Source organism: Asterias rubens, chromosome 7 (genome assembly GCF_902459465.1).
Source record: "Asterias rubens chromosome 7, eAstRub1.3, whole genome shotgun sequence".
NCBI lineage: Eukaryota > Metazoa > Echinodermata > Asteroidea > Forcipulatida > Asteriidae > Asterias > Asterias rubens.
The window spans coordinates 7,374,843-7,396,426 of NC_047068.1; the positions used below are offsets into that span (position 1 = coordinate 7,374,843).

A 21,584-nucleotide genomic window follows, 5' to 3' on the forward strand; every position below is an offset into this window, starting at 1 on the left:
CACTGGACACTATTGGTAGTAACTCAAAATAATTGTAGGCATAAAATCTTACTTGGTAATGACCAATGGGGAGCTGTTGGTAGTATAAAACATTGTGAGAAAGGCTCCCTCTGAAGTAGTGTAGTTTTTGAGAAAGAAGTTATTTCTCAGTAAAAAGAATTTGATTTATTTCGCATCTGAATAAAACACACTTTGTGTGACAAGGGTACTTTTTCTTCCATTATTATCTCGCAACTTCGACGACCAATTGAGTTCAAATTTTCGCAGGTTTTGTTCATAACGTTCACACGTTCAGATACACCAAGTGAAAAGTCTGGTCTTTGACAATTACCAATAGTGTCCAGCGTCTTTTAGGAGTACTTACTGATCTCGCAGTGGATGCCCGTGAATCCAGACACACATGCACAAGTGTACATGTTGATACCGTCGGTACATGTAGCACCATTCTCACAGGGGCTGCTGGCACACTCAAAAATAGCTGAAAAGTAAACAGAAAAATATTTTTAAAAAGAGCAATTTGTATAATTTTTAGTTTTTACTCTAACACTGATGTGTGACAAGGGTTGAACGAAGAACATTTTTTTTCCAAGAGCAGGACTTGAATCTGCAGATCAACATTCTGGTGATTTATGGGCTTTCTACCCCTACTGTTGGCGGTTACCATATTTGGCCAATTCGCTTAAGGGAATAAAGGGTTTGGGCTTTTTTTGTACGACACAAAACATTAACGTCCACAGATTTACATTAAACAATGATGGAACACCAATGCGAACCTCTTCTCTTTTCGATAAGTGCACTGGGTTCTTTTACATGTGTTACGCAACACATGGGACCAACAGCTTTACGTCCCAATCGAAGGATGAAGCAATGGTTTAGTGTCTTTCTTAAGGACACATGTGTCACGGCTGAGGATTCAAACCCACACCCTGCTGATCAGACACACCAGATTTTGAATTCGGTGCTCTTTAGTGCTCGTCCATGACACTTCCACATACATTTACACTTTTACATACATTTTCATTCACAGAGCGTAGGGATTCATGTCATGGCCAAAAACTTAATTCACAAAAGGTTTCAAAATCCTAAAATTAAGCAGCTCAACAAATCTGGGCACTGGTCATTCCAGAGCAATCTGTACTTACGGATTTCACATCTGGATCCGTCATACCCTGCAGCACAGTCACAGATGAAGGAGTTTACGTTATCACGACACGTTGCGCCGTTAACGCATGGGTTAGAAATGCACTCGTTGTATTCTAAAACAGGAAAAATATCAGTCAATCAGGTTTGAAACATTGGATCCAGATCTAAGGAGGCCTATTGAAATGATGTTGTTTCCAACATTTAAGGCTGTGGACACTATTGGTACATGTCAAGACTAGCCTTCACAGTTGGTGTATCTCAACATATGCATAAAATAACAAACCTGTGAAAATTTGAGCTCAATCAGTCATTGAACTTGCGAGATAATAATTAAAGAAAAAAACACCCTTGCCACACGAAGTTGTGTGCGTTTAGATGGTTGATTTCGAGACGAAATCAAATTCGTGGAAAATTACTTCTTTCTCGAAAACTATGGCACTTCAGAGGGAGCCATTTCTCACAATGTTTTATACCATCAACCTCTCCCCATTACTCGTCACCAAGAAAGGTTTTATGCTAATAATTATTTTGAGTAATTACCAATAGTGTCCACTGCCTTTAAGTATCGCCTTGAAATATAGATTTCAAAGCGCGTTTTGGAACAGTATCCTCAGCACTAGGTAGATTCAAAGAGCACAATTTGCTGCAAATCTATAGAAAGGAGCAGCTATTATTTATTTCACCTAGCAGACACAAAGACATCCAGGGCCAACTTCTTACAGCTGCTTATAAGCGAAAAATATAGCTAACTAACTTCTGCTGAATAGCAGAAATAAGAAAGGTACCAGTCACAAATTGGACTTGCTACATGGTAGTTTGGCTAGTAACATTATTCTGGTAAACATAACTTTAATTTGCTCAGCTGCTGTTAGTGCTTTCAAGCAGCTCCATGAAAGTGGACTTAGAACCATCCATTTGCGTGTTAGATTTGAATAGTTTCTGGTACATTATGACGTGTTGATCACAAGTTACCACTTAAATTTCTCAGACTATCGTTTCAGTTGCTTTGTCACATAATGAGGGGCATGCAAGCTTTTGCTTAGTTACGTAAGAGACAGTGAACACCCATACACCCATTCTGATTGGATGTGTATGACACAATGGTACCAGGGTTTGCTCATCTGGAGGTTGCTATACAAAAGCTTGCCCTGAACCATGTGACATAGCTCCTGTCTCTATTGACCCCTTGCACGCGCATCACACGCGGTGACTGATGCCACCCTCACCATGTTGGTGGTCAATAGGCCTACGTGTAAACGCTGCGTCACTTTAAAATGTGCACTTCACAGAATAACACACGTTGACATTGACCACCAAAATGGCGCATCCAAGATTATTCTTATGATGACGTCAGGCGAAATGGGTCAATAGTCTGAGAAATTCAAATGTAAGCGGTACATTGGGACTATTAAGCAAGTCATTGTACCAGACATTATTCAAATCTAACTTGAAAAATGGATTATTCAGATAAAAGTCCTCATCCCTGTGAAGCAGAATATCTTACCATTTTGACAGTTAGTTCCGTAGTATCCGGGAGCGCAGTCACATATGTACCTGTTGACTGCATTAACGCACACGCCGCTGTTGGAGCACGGATCACTTGCGCATTCATCGAGCTCCATCTCGCAAGTCGTACCCGTCCACCCGGGTCCACACTGACACATGAACATGTTGATCTGATTAACGCAGAGGGCACCGTTGCGGCAAGGGTTGCTGGCACACTCGTTGATGTCTAATGAGTGGAGGGAAAAAAGACAGTTGGGTAACTCACAGCAACAAGTTTTGTAAATTGTTCAAACCCTTAAACTTTAGAATATAATAGTTTGGGAGGCTCTTTATCCTTACTTGCAGCTGAGAAGCTTAATAGTGAAGGTTGCGCTACAATGTATTCAAGCCAAAGGCTAACGAGAGCACCATTGGCAGCCTGCCAAATCATACTATATATGACCACGGAGCACAGCCTGAGATAAGAGCCAGAGGCCCAGGAGAAAAAACCTTGTGGAATAGGACAGAATCGACGCAAAGCTCTACTCGCATAAGGCTTTAACCGGGAATCAAACCAGGGCCTCAGGGGTTGGAAGGTGAGCGTTTTATGCAAAAACCAATCAGTCCACCCAAAATGTACAGTAATGTGAAGTAAACAGTTTTATTAATTTGTGTGTATTTAGAGAACCATATCTTATTGAACAAAATAGGGTGAAAAATACAATCAAAACAAAATAAATATTTCACAATGTTGATTTGGTTGAATGAAAATTGATACTTTGTCAACAGCTGATATATAGTGAGTGAAGATTAGACACAGACAAAATTAGCATTCTCTGTAAAAATGTCTCTATAATTATCGCCAAATTCTTCTGGAATTGTGAGGGAAAAACCCCTGAAAAGACAAAGTTTTGAGCAATACGTACCAGCTTCACATCTCACTCCCTGGTAACCCGCCTCACAGGTGCATTGAAATCCATTGACTTGGTTGGTACACGCAGCAGCATTCAAACAGGGGTTACTGGCACATTCATTGATATCTAGAAATAAATAAAAAGTACAGAAAAGTTGCATAAGTGGCATTCATAACTTTGTCTAAAACCGATTTGGGTGACTATTCGAAAAATCCATTTGAATGAACCAGTTTAAAAATTTTAAGGGAAAGTACATCATTGTCGTATTCAACATCATTCGCCCTCAATTTGGTCTAGAATTCCTGTGATTTTCAGAACACACTAAGACATAATGCGAGGGGGCAACACAATGCCACATTACAGCACCAAATGCCAAAACAACATTTAAAAACAACAACACAGGATCTGAAACTTTGTAAGGTGGAAGTATAGACATTTATCAAGGTGTGGCCATCTTGATTTTACTACAATCCAACTCATTGCCACCAAATTGAGGCTGGACGAAATAATAGTATGGTACCATGCGCAATAAATGTTACCATTCATTACTGTTATTGGAAACAGGGAACATGACCAAGATGGTGGCAGCGAGATAAATGTCTATACCTAAGAGAGGTTTGCGGTAACACCATGTAAATATCTCTTTTGAGTAGTGTTGATTCTGAAAATCAACCACCTATTCTTTTCAGAGCCAACACTACTCAAAACAAGATATTCACACCATGTTACCGCAAAACTCTCTCACTGGTCCGCTACTTTGGAACATTCTGCCTCTTAATATCCAAACATGTCATATAATCATAAGTTCGAAGAGGCTCTGAAAACCCACTGTTCACCGCTGCTTTTCACTAGATACACATATTTCTTTCCATGGGCCATGAGCATCACTTGTGATGGATACAGGTGCACTATATGTGTAAGAAATCAAGCCATGTTTACCTATTTGACATGTGTCTCCGGTCCAACCCGACGCACACTGACACTGAAACAGATTAATGTCATTCAAACAGGTGGCTCCGTTAAGGCAAGGCTGGGATACACACTCATCCACATCTGCAAGACAAAATAAAACACAATTCCCAATAATTTTCTTACTTCAATTTAAATAAAAAAAGAATACCCAGATAGGCTGTGAATGGTCAGTCCGCACCCTAATCCCTTTCAAGGATTCACCAATCACAATCGAGATTGCACAACCAAAAGAATCTCATTAAAAATGTAAACAAGCTGCGGCTATTTGGAAAGTTGCACCGCTTAGTTTGTCTCTGCAAATAACAAATTTTCCCCTCCATTTTATATTTCATTCCATTAAAAAAAAATATTCCGTTTTCTCCAAATGTTGTTTTGAGGGAACGAAATAACATTTCAAGGGATCAAAACAAAATTTCAAGGTAACGAAATGTTTGTATTTGCAAGTAATAATGTCTATTTCTCTCCAATTGATATTTCATATCATCAAAACAATATTCAGTTCTCTCCAAGAGGGGGAAACCAAATAACATTTTGAGAAGGCAAAATACATTTGAGACCTCCGTAACTTCCTGTGAAAAACACATAATGAGATCTTGACAAAGATCTCTTGATTCCACATCAAAGAATGAATGTTAACATCACACTTACCTCCCTCGCATGTGGGACCGGTGAACCCAGCACGACAACTACATGAATACCCATTGACTAAATCAGTACATGTTCCTCCGTTACGACACGGTGAATTGGAACACTCATCAATTTCTGAAAAGATCAAAGGAAAAAAAAAAAAACGTTATTGAAGTTGAGATTTGGATACAAGAAAAAAAAGGATATTGCAGGAAGCTTGTTAGTTAAAATGTTAGATTGACAAGAAAACATGTTCCAACAATTTAAACTGAAAGTTACCACGAACGACTAAGTTTAAAATGATTATAATCTGACATGTCAAATCAATAATGATAATATGTTATAGACAGGTAATAAGGACACAATTTCAACTATTTCTTCCTCCCTTTGGTGATTTCTTTAATTCTTTCAAGAAAATTTGAAGGCTTAAGGAGATTTCGAGAAATCACACGCACGATTTTATTGAGTCATCCTTACTGACAACCGACATTTAGGTGACTTCTGCCGTAGGAACTAACATGGACTTAACAGAGCCTTGACACTCTTATGGTGCTATAGAAAACCACATTAAGAGTCCAAGGCGAATTAAAGGAAACTGGAGCTCAAGTGTGAAATTTGCACTGGACGCCTGTTTGGCAAGCAACTCTTTCGACAATAACCATTGCTATGAATGATAGAACATTTGCTGGCTGAAATGGCGTCCATGCATTATTTATGTTTCAACAATAGACAAAGCTCCAGTTTCACAACTTGTGTTTTCAAAGGTCTATGATCTGTGAGAAAAACACACCCACAAAAAAAGTAGAGGTTTCTTGTGAATCAATGGAATGTTTTAATCTATTTATCTTACCAACATCACAGCGGGCTCCGGTCCATCCTGCCAGACAGGTACAAGTATAACGACTCTCTCCATTACTACATAGACCGCCGTTTAAACACGGATTACTTAGGCATTCGTCAATATCTGTAGACAAAACAATGATTGAAAGACAAATTAATGAAATCATTAAAAAATCAATAAAATTAAAAGTTATAAACTCTCTTTTCAACACAACAGAACAAGAAGCTAGCAGAAAAACATATCCTCACAATTTCTTACCCAAGGAGTTGTCAGATTTTGTCATTTTTTAAAGGATATGGCACTGTAACCCCAAGTACAAATGCTTATCAAAGTCCAAAAATTTGGGTGTTGAGTTACAAATATCTTGCTTAATAAATTCTCTTTCATATAATATAACAACCTAAAAAGAAAAAGGGTTTAGGGGGAAAACTTTAATAGAGGGAGGTATACCTTTGGTAAATACAAAAGATAACGACTATAAAAACTTACTTGGTAAAGAGTACTGTACTGCAGCTTTTTATAATGTATAATATTTTGAGAAACAAATCCCTACACAAGAATGTGGCTTTAGAGAAAGGGACTCAACACATCTTAATCAGAAAAACACTTCTGCATGAAACGTTTCTTCGATTGTGGATAATTCTTCCTGCATGGGCATAACCGCTTCATTTTTTGGCAACATCTAAAAATTGTTACCACTTTCTGAAATGCATTTTTCACACGTTACTTTAACTGTAAATATCTATACTTCATTAAGATTAAAAAGTCAAGTGTTTCCAAAAAACTAAACGAATACTTTGCCTTTGATGGAGTGGTCCACAAGGTAAAGCTGCTGTAACTCTCAGTCAGGATATGGCTAACCAAAGAAAATTGTTTCCTTTCAGCGTGTACGAGAATTTACTTTGACTTACCGACATCGCAATTAGTGGCGGACCATCCCGGGGTGCAGCGGCAAGTGTAGAAGTTCACCTCATTGATGCATTCACCACCGTTCTTACATGGGTCGCTGAAGCATTCATCAATATCTGTCCAAATAAAATAGAGAATTTATGAATTTATCAAACCCTAGGCTCAAGTTCATGACAGAAAGTATTGCTTAGAGACGTGTTTGCTAAGCACACATAGCCAGAGTTGTGGAGACTTGGTGTTATTGTTCTATTATTCCCTTTACTAAAAAAAACCCTTGTGTGGAGCCAGTTCAAAAAGGAAAACACCGGGAAGACCGTTGTTCCCGAAAGTTCCCGATTGTGAAAAAGTCCCCACAGCTCTGTATGTGCCAGAACATCCTTCCTTGTTTGTAAGGAACCCTTTTTTACATACCTTGTTCGCATGTGACCCCAGTGAAGCCAGCAGCACAGACACAGTTGTAAAGATTGATGAAATTCTGGCACAAGGCACCGTTCTTACAAGGATCACTCTCGCACTCGTTTTTATCTGTGATTAATCAAAAGTGTTTCTTAAACAGTTACAAAGTCCCCAATTTGTACAAATAGTGGGGCTACAATCCTGGCCATATCTTATCGATGTTGGCCCTCATTGCGTGGTCTGGTCTCACATCATCGTTGAGGATACAATGTTTATAGTCACGTTGCGAATGGATGGCCCAAGCATTTTGGCTGGGGTTGTAGGTAGCTCAGTTGGTAGAGTGCCGGCACGTTAATCGGGAGGTCGCAAGTTGACGTCCAGCTCTGGTTATTGTTATTGGTTAAATTTGTCTTTGTTCAACGCAAGTTTAATTTATATTGCTGACTTTTTAAGAGACTTTGAAATAAGTATGATTCAAATTGTGCAAGTAAACTTAAAAAAAAAAATTCATGTCAATAACATTCTTACCCAGTTCACAGTTGCTACCGATGTAACCCGGTGCACATTGACAGAAGTATGCGTTGTCCCCTTCGAAGCACGTCCCACCGTTACGGCAAGGGTCACTCATGCATTCCACCGAATCTGTCAAGACACATAGACATTGACATTTCATGTTAACAGCATTCGATTCAATTCAATTCAATTCACATTCATAAATACCTCATACAGTTTCACTATTCCTATTGGTGGAGAGCGCGTCACGTGGGGGTGTTTAAACCTTTGATAATGACCAGTGTTTATAACCGGTTGTGAGCGGGACAGTTTCTTCATTCCTATTGGTCGAGAGCAACGGCTGGAACAGTTGTGCCACATCACGCGGCGGTGCAATCAATGGAAAGAAAGCTATGTTATAATCACACCCGTGTATAAATTGCTTCGATCCTAAAGACCATCAAATATCAACGTTTAAGGGTCACGTCAATCAGCGGGTTGTTGGTTCGAGTCCCACTCTAATCAATTTTCTTTGTTCAACCCCAATTCATTTCAAATTTACCCAGTGAGTTTCCCTTGTGGTTTATAGTATTCGGTCACCAATCATCACAAACTTTGTTGTCACTTTAGGAATTCTACACTGAAATGCAGACAGTTGTGGGTTCAAGTCCTGTTTTAGGCACCAGATATGTTAACAAAAAACCAAACCTTTGACTTAAGATTCAATAGTCCAACTACATGTACCGTGTTTAGGATTTCAGTCACTGCCAAAGCCCATCTCAAATCACAAATACTTTTGAAAGGTAAAAAATCAATGCAAAAATCAATGCAAAAATCAATACAAATAAATGCAAAAAATAAATATTGTTCTTTTTCGTAAGCTTTCGTGAAAGACTCTGCTAGGATGGAAACATCCCGTCATAAACTGCTTTATGCATTAATACCATATGTCCATTTGGTTTGCAACAGCTATTTCTATTTTTTCAAACAAAAATCTAAACAAACATTACTAACATAAACTGCTGTAAAAAAGGGTTACTTTGACCAATCCCCCCCCCCTTTTCCTAAAAGCTGTGATTAATGTTGGGATAGGATAACATCTTTAAAAAAAAACAAATTCTTGTATGTTTTGTTGGGATAGGATAACATCTTTAAAAAAAGCCAAATTCTTGTATGTTTTGTTGTTGTCACAGTACAATGTATGTCTTAGGGCACCCAATTTGAATACCTGGTTTTCCAATCAATACACCATGGGGTCCAAAGCAATAACGTTACTGGAGTAACGTTGGACAACAAACTGTTCTTTTTTAAACTGTAAACAAGTTAAAACATTTTCAATCTTGATACTAGAAAGCTATTTTATTTTATGAACTTTGCAAAAAAAACATGAAAAGCATACAAGACAATGAATGGGAGACTTTCTGGGACGATAGAGGGCAGCAGACTTACCGGGTAAATCCATTGTTCTCAGAATTATGCGCATGTTCAGAACTATGTAAACAATGGAAATTTACCCGGTATGTCTGCTGCCACCTAGCGTTGGAAAGTCTCCTATTACATGAGCGAACCATAGTACTTTAACATATTCATAAGAATATACAGAAAGTTTTTGAGAAATATTCATAAGTAAAAGAAACTACATGAACAAATGAAACTAGACATTACATGTAGGTGTTTGTGAACAAACACAAAGCTGTTCCGTGTACTTTTGCTTGGATTATGTGCTTAAATGACCAAGGAGTCTATAACTGAAAAAAAGTTTGAAAATGTTGAATAGTGTCTTGAGTTAAGGTGCCACTTCCGGTTGACCCGGAAGTAGAGGTCGACATGGGGTCACGGTAATCTAAGGCTAATCTCCAATGCCCAAGGAGTCTCTAACTAAAAAAAGTTTGAAAAATTGAAATTGTCCCACTTCGGGTTGACCCGGAAGTAGAGGTCAACTTGAGGTCACGGTTTTTCAAAATTAATCTCCAATCCCAAAGGAGCCTTTAACTACAAACAGTCTAAAAATCGGACGTGTACTTCTTGAGATATGGTCCCACTTCCGGTTTACCCGGAAGTAGAGGTCAACTTGAGGTCACGGTTTTTCAAAGTTTATTTTTAAGACCTAAGGGGTCTAAATCTGAAAAAAGTTTGAAAATCGGTTGAATAGTACTTGAGATATGGTCCCACTTCCGATTGACCTGGAAGTAGAGGTCAACTTGTGGTCACGGTTTATCAAAATTAATCTCCAATCCCCAAGGACTCTATAACTACAAACAGTATATAAATCGGCCCTGTGCTTCTTAAGATATGGTCCCACTTCCGGTTGACCCGGAAGTAGAGGTCAACTTGAGGTCACGGTTTTTCAAAGTTTATTTTCAACGCCTAAGCTGTCTAAAACTGAAAAAATATTGAAAATCGGTTGTATAGTACTTGAGATATGGTCATACTTCCGGTTGACCCGAAAGTAGAGGTCAACTTGAGGTCACGGTTTTTCAAAATTAATCTCCAATCCCCAAGGAGTCTATCACTACAAACAGTATTATAGTTTACAAACGTGTACAAATGCAATGGGGTTTTGGCGAGAAACAAAGAATAATAATAATAAAAATAATAAAAATCTCGACGAAAACAATAGCTGTTCCGACTGGATCGGAACAGCGGAACAGCGGAACAGCTAATAAAATGCGCGTCCAAAGTCAACAGTAGTGTTATTACCTTCATTGCACACTGCGCCGATGTAGCCAGGAGCACAACGGCAGAAGAAGCTGTTGGTTCCATGAGTACATGTAGCTCCGTTGAAGCAAGGGTTACTTGCACACTCATCCACATCTGAACATGGTCAAAGAATCATTCAAATTAAATCCTGAATAATAATAAAATATTAAACCATTCGTAACTAGCCGTAGGTCAGTTTCGCATGCTGGACCCACTCTCAGGAATGACTTATCGCTTCAAATTTGTAATATTTCTAGTGTTGATACTTTGAAGATTAATTTGAAAACCAGCTTGTTTAATATGGCTTATCTGTAATTGTTCTTTGTCTGGATTTCCCCGTTCCTACTTTATGAGGATTAACTCTTGTGCGACTTGAGCGCATTAATTAGGTGGATTTAGGCATCTTACAAATACTCTATGTTACTATTATTATTTATCACAATGAAGTCACCAAGTGCTGTAAAGGGAAAACCAACAATTGTAAAAAGTAAACACATATGAATCCTAAAAAATCTTCATTTGGTATCCTCAAAACTCTGCAAAGCTTGGACCTTATTCGGAGGAAATTTGCTAAAAATTCATGCAGCATTAATACTTTAATGTTACACCCGATGCTAAATCAAACTAATATGAGAATTTTTTTACCCTGTTCGCATGTTGGTCCGGTCCACCCTGTCTGGCACCGACAGTCAAATGCACCAAGCTGATCTATACAGGTTCCACCGTTCTTACAGGGTTGATTTACACAGTCGTCGTTCTCTGTCAAGGCAAACAGTCAAACATGAAACAGCGGAAAGGGTTTGCCAGATGTATGACACTAGTCATAAAATAGGGGGTTATTTGAGGATCTTCCAAAACAATCATACATGAAATAGTTGTTAATCCTTTATTAGCTTAAGAAAAGGTAATTATATCAAACATGAAACAGTAAATAGGGTTTGGAATAAAGGGAACATTATCAACAGTCACTTGGTCTTTAATACTTAAAATAGTGATAGGAAAAGTCAATGGGAAATCTAACATGGAACAGTAACAATGGTGGGGAGCAATAGACATTATGCATTGACGTCATCATGCCGCAGTCTTAGAGGAAAAAACCCAATACTGAAACAATGGAAAAAGCGCAGCAATGTATGCGCGACACACAGGAACGGCCAATGAACAACCTTCTTTTGATACCTAGATGAGGGTGCCCTATACTATAATGACATCATGTGCATAAGGTCTATGTTTAACCCCCTTCAAATTGTTGCCTCTGGCGTCGATTTGAATGCTGACAAACCCCCAAGAAAAATAGGTTTTGCTTACGTATTTCGCAGTTGTTGCCGAGCCATTCTGATGTACATTGACAAAAGTAAATGTTATTTCCATCTCTACATGTTCCGCCATTTTGACATGGTTGACTCTGACACTCATCACGATCTTTGCGGGGAAGACAAAAACATAATAAGATTAGGTCACAGGAACAGAACATCATTGTTAGGGAAGAGTAAATTTGAATTTTTTATTGTTCAAAACCTTTTAGAAAATATTGTGTAAGATTTGGTCAAAAAACGAAGAATGACTCACTGAATCTGCAGTCTGGTCCTGCGTATCCTGGTAAACACGTGCAGCTGTAGCCATTAATTTCATTGGTACACGGCGCATTGTTGAAGCACGGAGTACTTGCACACTCGTTAATATCTGGGGGCAAGAAACAAATACATTATTTAAGGAATTGCTGTCTTTGGTTAAGAATTCAACTGGAATTACACATCACTAAGTGTGGTTAATTTAATGTAGTTCTTAAAAGAACCCTTTTAGTGTGGTTCTTACAAGAAAAGGTACATTGCGGTTGTCATATGAATATGGTAATGTGAATCCTACAGGAATAGTATGATGTTTATTTATACAGCGAATTGTTTGAGATTTGTCAACACAGTAAATTTTACAATTAAAAAAAAAAAATAGCTCACCAATTCCACAATTTGGGCCAGTGTAGCCAGCGTCACACTGGCAGTTATAAGCGTTTATTCCGTCCCGACATGTACCTCCATTGAAGCAAGGTCCACTTGAACATTCCTGGATATCTGTGGCGGAAGACAAAAACGTCAGTTAAATGTAAAAATGAAAAAGTACAGTTTGTTTATCTCAGATGAATAACTTTATGCAGATAGGAAAAAAGAACCAACAAAAGCCCTTCCTACATGTACGTTAAAATTGCTTTGCCTCTTCAATTGATAAATAATGATCATTTAATAATTATAATTATTAATTGATAGATCAATTGGTCAATGAATAGATTGACATCAATCAGTTAGGAGCATTTTATTTTTTTATTTTGTTTTTCTCAAAGAACTCGGGAACAGTGCTTAATACACCTCAGTGTAAGGGTTGAAAAAAAATCCAATAATTCGAAATTTTTACAGGTTTGTAATTTTAGACATAATATGTTGACATACACCAAGTGAGAATACTGGTCTTCGACAATAATTACCAAACGTGTCCAGTGCCTTTTGAAATTTCACTCACCAATTTCACAGTTGGTTCCAGTAAATCCAGCGTTGCAGTTGCAGTAATATTGATTGATTCCATCTACACACTCTCCATTGAGACACGGCTGGTTGGAACACTCGTTGAAGTTACTGGAACAGTCGAAGCCTGTGAAGCCCGGAGCGCAGAGACAACGGAAGCCGTTGATAAGGTCCACGCAGGTGCCACCCTGACGACACGGGAAACTACTGCATTCGTCGTTATCTGATTGGATGGAAGAAAACGAGAAATCGTTAAATTTATAAGACCCCAATCCAACAGTCATAGCGCCGTACAGTAGGCTTTAAACAAAAGGTGAGATTTAAGCATCGTTTTGAAATTGGCTAATGAAGTACATTGACTGATGTTCGGAGGAAGATGACTCCACATCCTCGGTCTTGATTGGACGGGAAGAAACAAACTCTTTGATTGTAAACCAATCGATTCACGGAAGCCATGGGTACTTGAATTATGCATATAGAACTAAAGAGTTGGTAACCACAATAAATACTGTGAAAGCACCATTAAAGAGAAAGGTTAATTGAAACATCCTTTTAATCTGGCAACTAACACCTGTTATCTCCATATAAATCATTTTCCAAACAGTGGACTTAATTGGATCATGCACAAACCAGTAGGGCTGCTGACTGCCAGATGCAGATTAACTGCTCATACATTAATTTCAACACACAAACTGGTCTAGTTGAATGATTTCAAAAGGTTGATCAACTCACAGGAAAACGGTACAAAGAGTAGGAGGGTTAACAATCGTTTGAACTCACTGATTTGACAAGTTACTCCACTGTATCCTGGGTCACAATCGCAGACGTAAGCATTCCTCAAGTCCGTGCATAGACCTCCGTTGAGACATGGCACACTGGCACACTCATCGGTATCTGTTTACAAAATATACATTCAATTTATACACATGATAATAAAGACCCTGCCGGCAATTTCACCAAACTTTTTCCTAACTTGACGAGTTCAGTTCCGTATCCTAAGAAGTTAGGGCGCATTGAACCTATCCTAAGTTATTTATGAAATCAGCTGCAGAAGATCTAAGGCTACAGGGCCCAATTGCATGGCTCTGCTTACCATAGAATTCTTCAGTTATGACCACCATTCTCCGCTTATGTGCAAGCACCCAATTCCTGCGCTAGCTGTGTAAGCATAGAGGCGTAGACACGTAGAGTGTTGGCTCTCTTTAAAGAGCCTGTTTGGTCTTGAAGTTTGGAACAGTATACTCTGCTCGTATGCAAAAGAAAAGTTTTCTTACCTGTCTCACAGTGGATGCCTGTAAAACCAGACTGACATTGGCAGACGTACATGTCCACTTGGTTCAAACATTGTCCGAAGTTCAGACAAGGGCTACTGGCACACTCATTAACATCTGCAATCACACAAACAATTGTCAACAAAATCGCTTTTGTAAAACCAACACATGTCGTCAACTTATCTCATGACTCGACAGTCGCTAATAATGGAAAACTTCTTTAACAAATGCAAATAATGTGTAAATTGGGGGTGGGGCGTTAACAATTTTCAACAGGAGAGAAACAGATAAGAAATGTAGAGTTATTCAAAAGCAGTGGCGTAACCAGAGGGGGAGCCGGCGCCCCCCGCTCAGAACCCTTGCCCCCCCTCTTGCCCCCCCCCCCATATGAAATCACAGAAAAGTATATTCTTATAGGCCTAATATATAAATCGTTTAAGGCTGCATAAAATGCTGCCGTAAAAAGGGAAACTTTTATTCATATGAGTATGTGGACTATAACATGAAAAATGCATGGAAGCGCGCGCGCGATCGTTTCGGCGGTAAATTTATGTTGTGGTTTTGTGGTTACAGAGAGTGCAGGAAGTCACAAAGTTCTGTTTTAATAATACATGGTGGTCTGAACGCAGACCAGTAGCTCCATTAACACAACTTAGTCAGATCATGGTCAGATACACTACAGAGAAATTTACTACAGCAAAATGGCCAGCGAAAAGGTTGCTAAGACCATTTCTTCTCCTTTAAAGCAAGCGGTGGAATTGAGAGGTAGGCCTATTTCAAATATCCGTTTCATAACTAAAATGTGATTATTATACACCCACAATTTCAATCCTGTATTTAAATTTTTAAATGTTTTTAATGGCTTACACTTGTCACAATAAGGCCGAGTATAAAAAGAAACGTGTTTAGCGTCCGGGTTTCTCAAGAAAAGGAAGGAGAAGGGGCTTTTTATTTTCTATTTCAAGATGGCCGCCATTCATTGTTAATATAATATCCATTGTTTTTTCTCCTGCTGAAATACACAAAACATTAATGAAACAGTTTGGTCAAGGCATAGACAAGAAATTCGGATTTTTTTTTTTTTGCTGAGATCATTTAAAATAACCCTTTTTCAAAACAAAAACAAGAAAAATGTGCATAAAAAAGAAAAAAGAAAAAAGAAAACAAAGGAGCGTCCTGTAAAAAGGAAGTGGGCAGGGACGCTAAACATGTTTCTATTTTTACCTGGCCTAATATTATTATGTTTTGGGTATTAATACACTGAAATAAAGCATACAAACGATAATTTAATTCATACCCACAGAGCCTATTTGAGAATGCCGTGTACAACTCTAAGTTGATACTTGGTAATCACTGTTGGTAATTTAATCCTTTTATACAGTCAAAAAGTTTTATCTTATACAAATGACAAGTTCTCTAAGATTTTGTTTTTTGGCAATCTTTTGTTACCTGCTGACTATGTAGACTGTTTTAGAACTGCATTGGTGTGTATCAACTACCAGTTAACATTATTTTAATAATAATCTGGCACTTCTTTGGCCCCCCCAAATTTAATCTTTGCCCCCACTTGCCCCACCAAATGAAAATGTCTAGTTACCCCGCTGTTCAAAAGGGAAAACTTTGATAGACGAGGCAAGCAAGCACATTTGGGTGTGAGTAAAACCTTATGAAAGTTTAAAAAATATGCTAATTATGTTATTACTCCATATGGTATTCTTGATTTTGTTAGGTTGGGAATTTGAGGTACATGTATGGGCATATTGGGGTATGGGCATATTGGTGTTTAGGGTCTAGGCGTATTTTGGGTGTGGGGGTACGAGCATAATGGGGTGTGTGGGTAATGGGGGGTAGGTCAGGGGCCTATAGCTGTTGATGTATTGGGGTTTGGGGTATGGGTGTTTTGGAATAAAGGGATATTGGGGTATGGGGATAATAATGGGGGTAAGGGGTAAAAACCTATTAACTGTGGCAAGGCAGTAATAGGGGTAATGTATATGGGCGACTTGGGGGTGTGGGGTTTTCGGTGTAATGGGGTGTAGGGGTATTGAGTGATTGGGTGTACCTCGTTCGCAGTTGTTTCCAATCCAACCAGGTGCACAAGTACACGCATAGCCATTCGTGATGTCTGTACACGTAGCACCATTCAAGCAAGGGATACTTGCGCAGTCATTCACATCTGAAAAAAAAAAAAAAATTCCAAACAAATTGGTTACCAAAATTTTAACAAATTAAAAAAATTGTCCTTGCAGCACACAGGCTGACTTTAAAGACAGTGGACACTATTGGTAATTGTCAAAGACTAGTCTTCACAGTTGGTGTATCTCAACATATGCGTAAATAACAAACATGTGAAAATTTGGGCTCATTCGGTCGTAGAAATTGCGAGATAATAATGAAAGAAAAAACACCCTTGTCACACCAAGTTGTGTGCTTTCTGATGCTTGAGGTCTCGAAATCAAATTTGTGGAAAATTACTTCTTTCTCAAAAACTACGTCACTTCAGAGGAAGCCGTTTCTCACAATGTGTTATATTATCAACCTCTTCCCATTACTCGTAATCAAGAAAGGTTTTATAATAATAATTATTTTAAGTAATTACCAATAGTGTCCACTGCCTTTAATTGAGCAACAATTTCAAATTTCAAATGTTGCGAATTGGAAAATAAAAAAAAGGTAGTTCAGCCACAATTTTACATTTAAAAAGATTGCATATTGAAATTGAAATTAAAATAAATCAAATAGGTTGCCGCAATAAACCACTTATCATTTTAGACAAGAATGGAAAAGGTTACATTCCAGAAAAACATTACTCAACAAATTTGTCATTGTAACTTGGGAGGCTCATCATCCTTATTAAGTGTTTGAAAAATCAAACACTTTAAAAAATCAAACACTTTCAATCTTGGCTGTGCTCCGTGGTCATAATGGGTTGATGTGGCTGGCAGCCAAAGGCGCCCTTGCATGCCTGCTTCTGGAAACACGTTGTAGCCCCCCCAAATTATTATTAAGTTGCGACACACACATCTCTAATGTGATCAAGCCCAGGCTTGTCAAGGCATGTTGGAGACAGTCACATCAACCAATATATGTCCAAGGACCACAAACAGTGATCAATAATGTGTTTTTTTACCCTAGCCGGGAATCGCACCAGGGCCATGTTGGTGAATGACAAGTGCTTTGTGCACCAACCGACCATGCCACTTAAAGATGAACCAAAGAGTGTTTCGAGCAGCAAGTTTGCTTTGCGGTTTCACTAGCTGAGAGACGTTGTGTGGGGAACCGGTCATGTTTAATATACATCACATGCCTTTTTGACTGGTAGCCCAACTCTACTAAGTAAAACATTTTATGCTTTACGCATGTTTCCCGCTTAACATCAGTATGACAAACTACGTAACGCATAAAAAAAACACAATAAAGAACATATTTTATCATTGTACTTAATTTGTCAACTTTCAGGAAAACACACAATTGTTAACAATCAAGAAATAATCGATATATGAAGCTTTGCTCTACTTCTGTAACTCTTTCAACTAAACAAAACAGAAAGTTTTAGAGATATATTGTGTAACTGTAAATTTCAGCTTATAGTGTAATTTTTTTATAAATGATATCTGTAGTTGGTGGTTATCCACTGTTGGATATCCAATGAATAAAAAAAATATATACATATATAAAGCTTCTTTTACTTTCAGAACAGTCGGGTCCAGTCCACCCGGGCAGGCAGTCGCAACGGTACATATTCTGAAGATCGAAGCAAATGCCTCCATTTTGACAGGGGGTGCTTCCACACTCGTTGATGTTCTCCCTGCACTGCAGCCCCGTCCAGCCTGGCCGACAGTCACACCGGTAAGAGTTGAGAGAGTCGACGCAAGTGGCACCATTCTGACAGGGAATCGACTGGCACTCGTTGATACCTACGAATAGATAGAATAAAACATTTTTATTTGATTCCAGTTGTGCCTTTTGGCGGCTGTAGTGATTAACTGTTTCGGTCATTGACCAGTGATAAACCAGCAGCCAATTGCACTCCGCACTAATTACGCCACTTTTTGCTCAAAATACCAGGCTGTCAGACAAACATTCCACTACTTAGCAATGACGCCATCATCAACGCGGCAAAATGCCACTTGAAGTAGAAGTGTTGTCAGTACACACGAGGATTAAACATAAAACTTGGACACACGTACGCGCATGTATGTTAGTGAATTTTTGACTGAGATCCGGTGTGGCAACCTCAGTGCTCCGGGGGTCTCAGAGCTCCGGGTGACGTCACCGGAGATTTTGGCACGCAGTAATCACGGTCTCAGATCTCTGGCGTGCCAAGCTCTCCGGGATGACGTAGCATGCTGTCGTTGCGGGCGTGAGTCCCCGTTCCCCCCCCCCCCATCCGCCACGAATAAATATTCGAGACCTGTTTTGTTATCGTACGAGTGCCAGAGGGGCAACCCAAAACCCTTTTCTGGCTTTCAGAAGAACCTTCTTTGTAATTCCCACTCCTCAAATACATATTATAAATGTGATTACTTTTTTTCACAATACTGTCGCATACGCTCCACTCGCTCACCACACGATATGGGCGACGCCATATGACAGCTACGAGAGTAGACTTGTGGTAGACTTGTGGACAAGTCGTTTATGGTCCCACGCGGTGAGATAGTCGAGTTGCAGCGAACTGCTGGTTGCGTGACTATTACAAGCTGCCTGGAGTCGAGCAGCGCAGTAGTTGCGCAACCAGCAGTTCGCGCGCGGAGAGCACCGCTGCAACTTGACTATCTCACCGCGTGGGACAATAAACGACTTGTCCCTAAGTCTACTACGAGAGTGTACTCGGCACAGCGCTAAAATCGACTACTTTCGCTTGGTGTGCGCAGGCACGGCATGACATAATACTACCGTATTTGGTAATCTGGAGCTCTGAGACCGCCGGAGCTCCAAGACCGCCACACCGGGTACTAAGCTTCTACTTTTAGCATTATATGTAGTGCGTAGTGCTATAACTAGAAAAGGGAGTCGTTTCGAAAAATGTTTATTTAATATCGACAGCTTCAGTGCTCTTTATTGAGCAAGCTTTTATGTTCATTAACTTTTGGAGTAAATACAAAAAAGGTTACTTTGCCTTTAAGAAAACAAGTTAGAGACGTAATGAAATCAGGCCTTGAATTTTGTTCTAGTAAGGGACACATCCATGAGGAAAATGTAAATTTGTATTTGAACTTTGCAAAGGGCATCAAAGAAAAAGCACAGGGCACCATAGCAATTGCTGCTACAGCATTGTACAGATGTCCCAAATGATATAGACTTTTGTTCTTACCTATATCACAGCGTGTTCCTGTCCACCCAGGCAAACATGTGCAGAAGAAGCCATTGACTCTATCATCGCAAGCTCCATTCACACATGGGCTGCTGTTACACTCATTGATTTCTGTCAAATCATATATCGATAAAATTTCAATAAAACTGCATTTCAGTGAAAGAAATATTATATAGGATTTGAGGCAGTGGATGGTGAGGTATTTTGAAGAAAAAAATAAATATTGATAAGAAATTGACTAATTACTAAATATGCATCAAATAATAATTACAATATATCCTGATTATCATTTAATTATCGATCTTCAGAATATTCACAATAAAATTTCCATGATATCGATAAAATATTGATAAAAACTCAACTGAATAAATACCATGGCTGAGCGATAATCTACTCACCAAACTGACAGGTGCTTCCGGTGTAACCAGAGAGGCAGCTACATTCAAAGCCATTCACACGATCGTTACAGAATCCACCGTTCTGACACGGTATACTGCTGCATTCATTTATGTCTGTAAACAAATATAAAAAACAAAGATTGAAAGGTCAAGGCAATATAAACTCTTTCATGCGAACACTAGTCCCTAGCAACCAGTTTAAATCCCTTTAAAAATAAATATAAATCCCTAAAGACAAAAACCGCAACACCAGACAGTTTTCAGAATTGGAAAAGGAGACATTTGAGGTGCTTTTAAGACGTCTGGGTTTTTTTTTTTGGGGGGGGGGATTCATTATGTGTCGATATGATCAAGTTATCACCAAAATAAATGGTGCATGAAAAGTTAAACTCCACCCAAAATGCAATACACCAGTTTAAAGCCATTAGACACTTCTGATAAACAGTATTGTCCAAAGGCCCACACTTTGTGCATCACAACTTATATATAAAATAACAAACCTGTGAAAATTTAGGCTCAATCGGTCATCTAAGTCGGGAGAAAATAACGGGAAAACCCACCCTTGTTTCCGCACATTTCGCTGTGCCATGACATGTGTTTAAAATAAATTTGTAATTCTCGATATCGAGAACTGATAATTGTTTTAATGTCTTCTCAAAAAGTAAAGCATTTCATGGAATAATATTTCAAGAGAAATCTTTCACCATTACCTTCTGTAAACCCCGTAAGTTATTTGTAATTCTGTGAACTTTTTTTTTTTTTTTCTGTTCCGAAATGTCCAATGGCTTTACACCAAATAGAGAGGGGGATTTAAAACATTTCAATCTGAGATTAACTACTCCAGATTTTTTAGCAATATCTTAAGAATACTACCATCTTGAAATTTTCACCGGTTAGTTTTATTATCCGTTTATTTAGGATTAAAACAACCAAAGGCTCTAAAAACCTATGGTATACTTTGCCTTTAAGCAAATTAGGCCAAGATCTGAATAAAGTGACTTTGGCTATTGGCTTCGTGGCTATGGCTGTTGGCTTTAGCAGCAATGCTGAAGCCAGCTGTAGAAGCCATTTGTGGACACTATTGGTAATTGTCAAAGACCAGTCTTCTCACTAAGTGTATCTCAACATATGCATAACAAACATTGTCACACGAATTTGTGTGCTTTCAGATGCTTGATTTCGAAACCTCAAATTCTAAATCTGAGGTCTCGAAATCAAGTTCGCGGAAAATTATTTCTTTCTCGAAAACTACGTCACTTCAGAGGGAGCCGTTTCTCACAATGTTTTATAATATCAACCTCACCCCATTACTCGTTACCAAGAAAGGTTTTATGCTAACAATTATTTTGAGTAATTACCAATAGTGTCCACTGCCTTTAATACAGGCAAGGTCTTAGACTCACCTGTTTGGCACTGGGCTCCTGTAAATCCAACAACACAAACACATGTGTAACTATTGGGGAGGTTGTTGCAAGCGGCTCCGTTTTGACAAGGCGTGCTGTCACACTCATTTATATCTGTCAGGAGATTACAACAGGACAAATTATGTCTCTATAATTGCAAAGCTTGAACGAACTGAACACAATTTCAACTTTCTAAGTGTGTGAGA

General features: G+C 38.8%; 1 protein-coding gene across 3 annotated transcripts in view; it reads right to left on the reverse strand.

Annotated features, from left to right (window-relative positions):
• Nucleotides 1-21,584, reverse strand: part of LOC117292228 (fibrillin-2-like) — a 68,698-nt gene that overhangs the window by 22,003 nt on the left and 25,111 nt on the right. For all 3 annotated transcript variants that reach the window (XM_033774201.1, XM_033774202.1, XM_033774200.1), the window contains 23 exons: nucleotides 21,379-21,492; nucleotides 19,976-20,089; nucleotides 19,578-19,688; nucleotides 17,953-18,180; nucleotides 16,326-16,439; nucleotides 14,267-14,380; nucleotides 13,773-13,886; nucleotides 12,991-13,215; nucleotides 12,435-12,548; nucleotides 12,049-12,162; nucleotides 11,788-11,901; nucleotides 11,125-11,238; nucleotides 10,480-10,593; nucleotides 7,816-7,929; nucleotides 7,303-7,416; nucleotides 6,894-7,007; nucleotides 5,992-6,105; nucleotides 5,163-5,276; nucleotides 4,482-4,595; nucleotides 3,555-3,668; nucleotides 2,648-2,875; nucleotides 1,143-1,256; nucleotides 365-478 (listed from right to left, as the gene is read on the reverse strand). In XM_033774201.1, coding sequence (XP_033630092.1) covers nucleotides 365-478; nucleotides 1,143-1,256; nucleotides 2,648-2,875; nucleotides 3,555-3,668; nucleotides 4,482-4,595; nucleotides 5,163-5,276; nucleotides 5,992-6,105; nucleotides 6,894-7,007; nucleotides 7,303-7,416; nucleotides 7,816-7,929; nucleotides 10,480-10,593; nucleotides 11,125-11,238; nucleotides 11,788-11,901; nucleotides 12,049-12,162; nucleotides 12,435-12,548; nucleotides 12,991-13,215; nucleotides 13,773-13,886; nucleotides 14,267-14,380; nucleotides 16,326-16,439; nucleotides 17,953-18,180; nucleotides 19,578-19,688; nucleotides 19,976-20,089; nucleotides 21,379-21,492 — 2,958 coding nt within the window. The remainder of the gene's footprint in view (nucleotides 1-364; nucleotides 479-1,142; nucleotides 1,257-2,647; nucleotides 2,876-3,554; nucleotides 3,669-4,481; nucleotides 4,596-5,162; nucleotides 5,277-5,991; nucleotides 6,106-6,893; nucleotides 7,008-7,302; nucleotides 7,417-7,815; nucleotides 7,930-10,479; nucleotides 10,594-11,124; nucleotides 11,239-11,787; nucleotides 11,902-12,048; nucleotides 12,163-12,434; nucleotides 12,549-12,990; nucleotides 13,216-13,772; nucleotides 13,887-14,266; nucleotides 14,381-16,325; nucleotides 16,440-17,952; nucleotides 18,181-19,577; nucleotides 19,689-19,975; nucleotides 20,090-21,378; nucleotides 21,493-21,584) is intronic.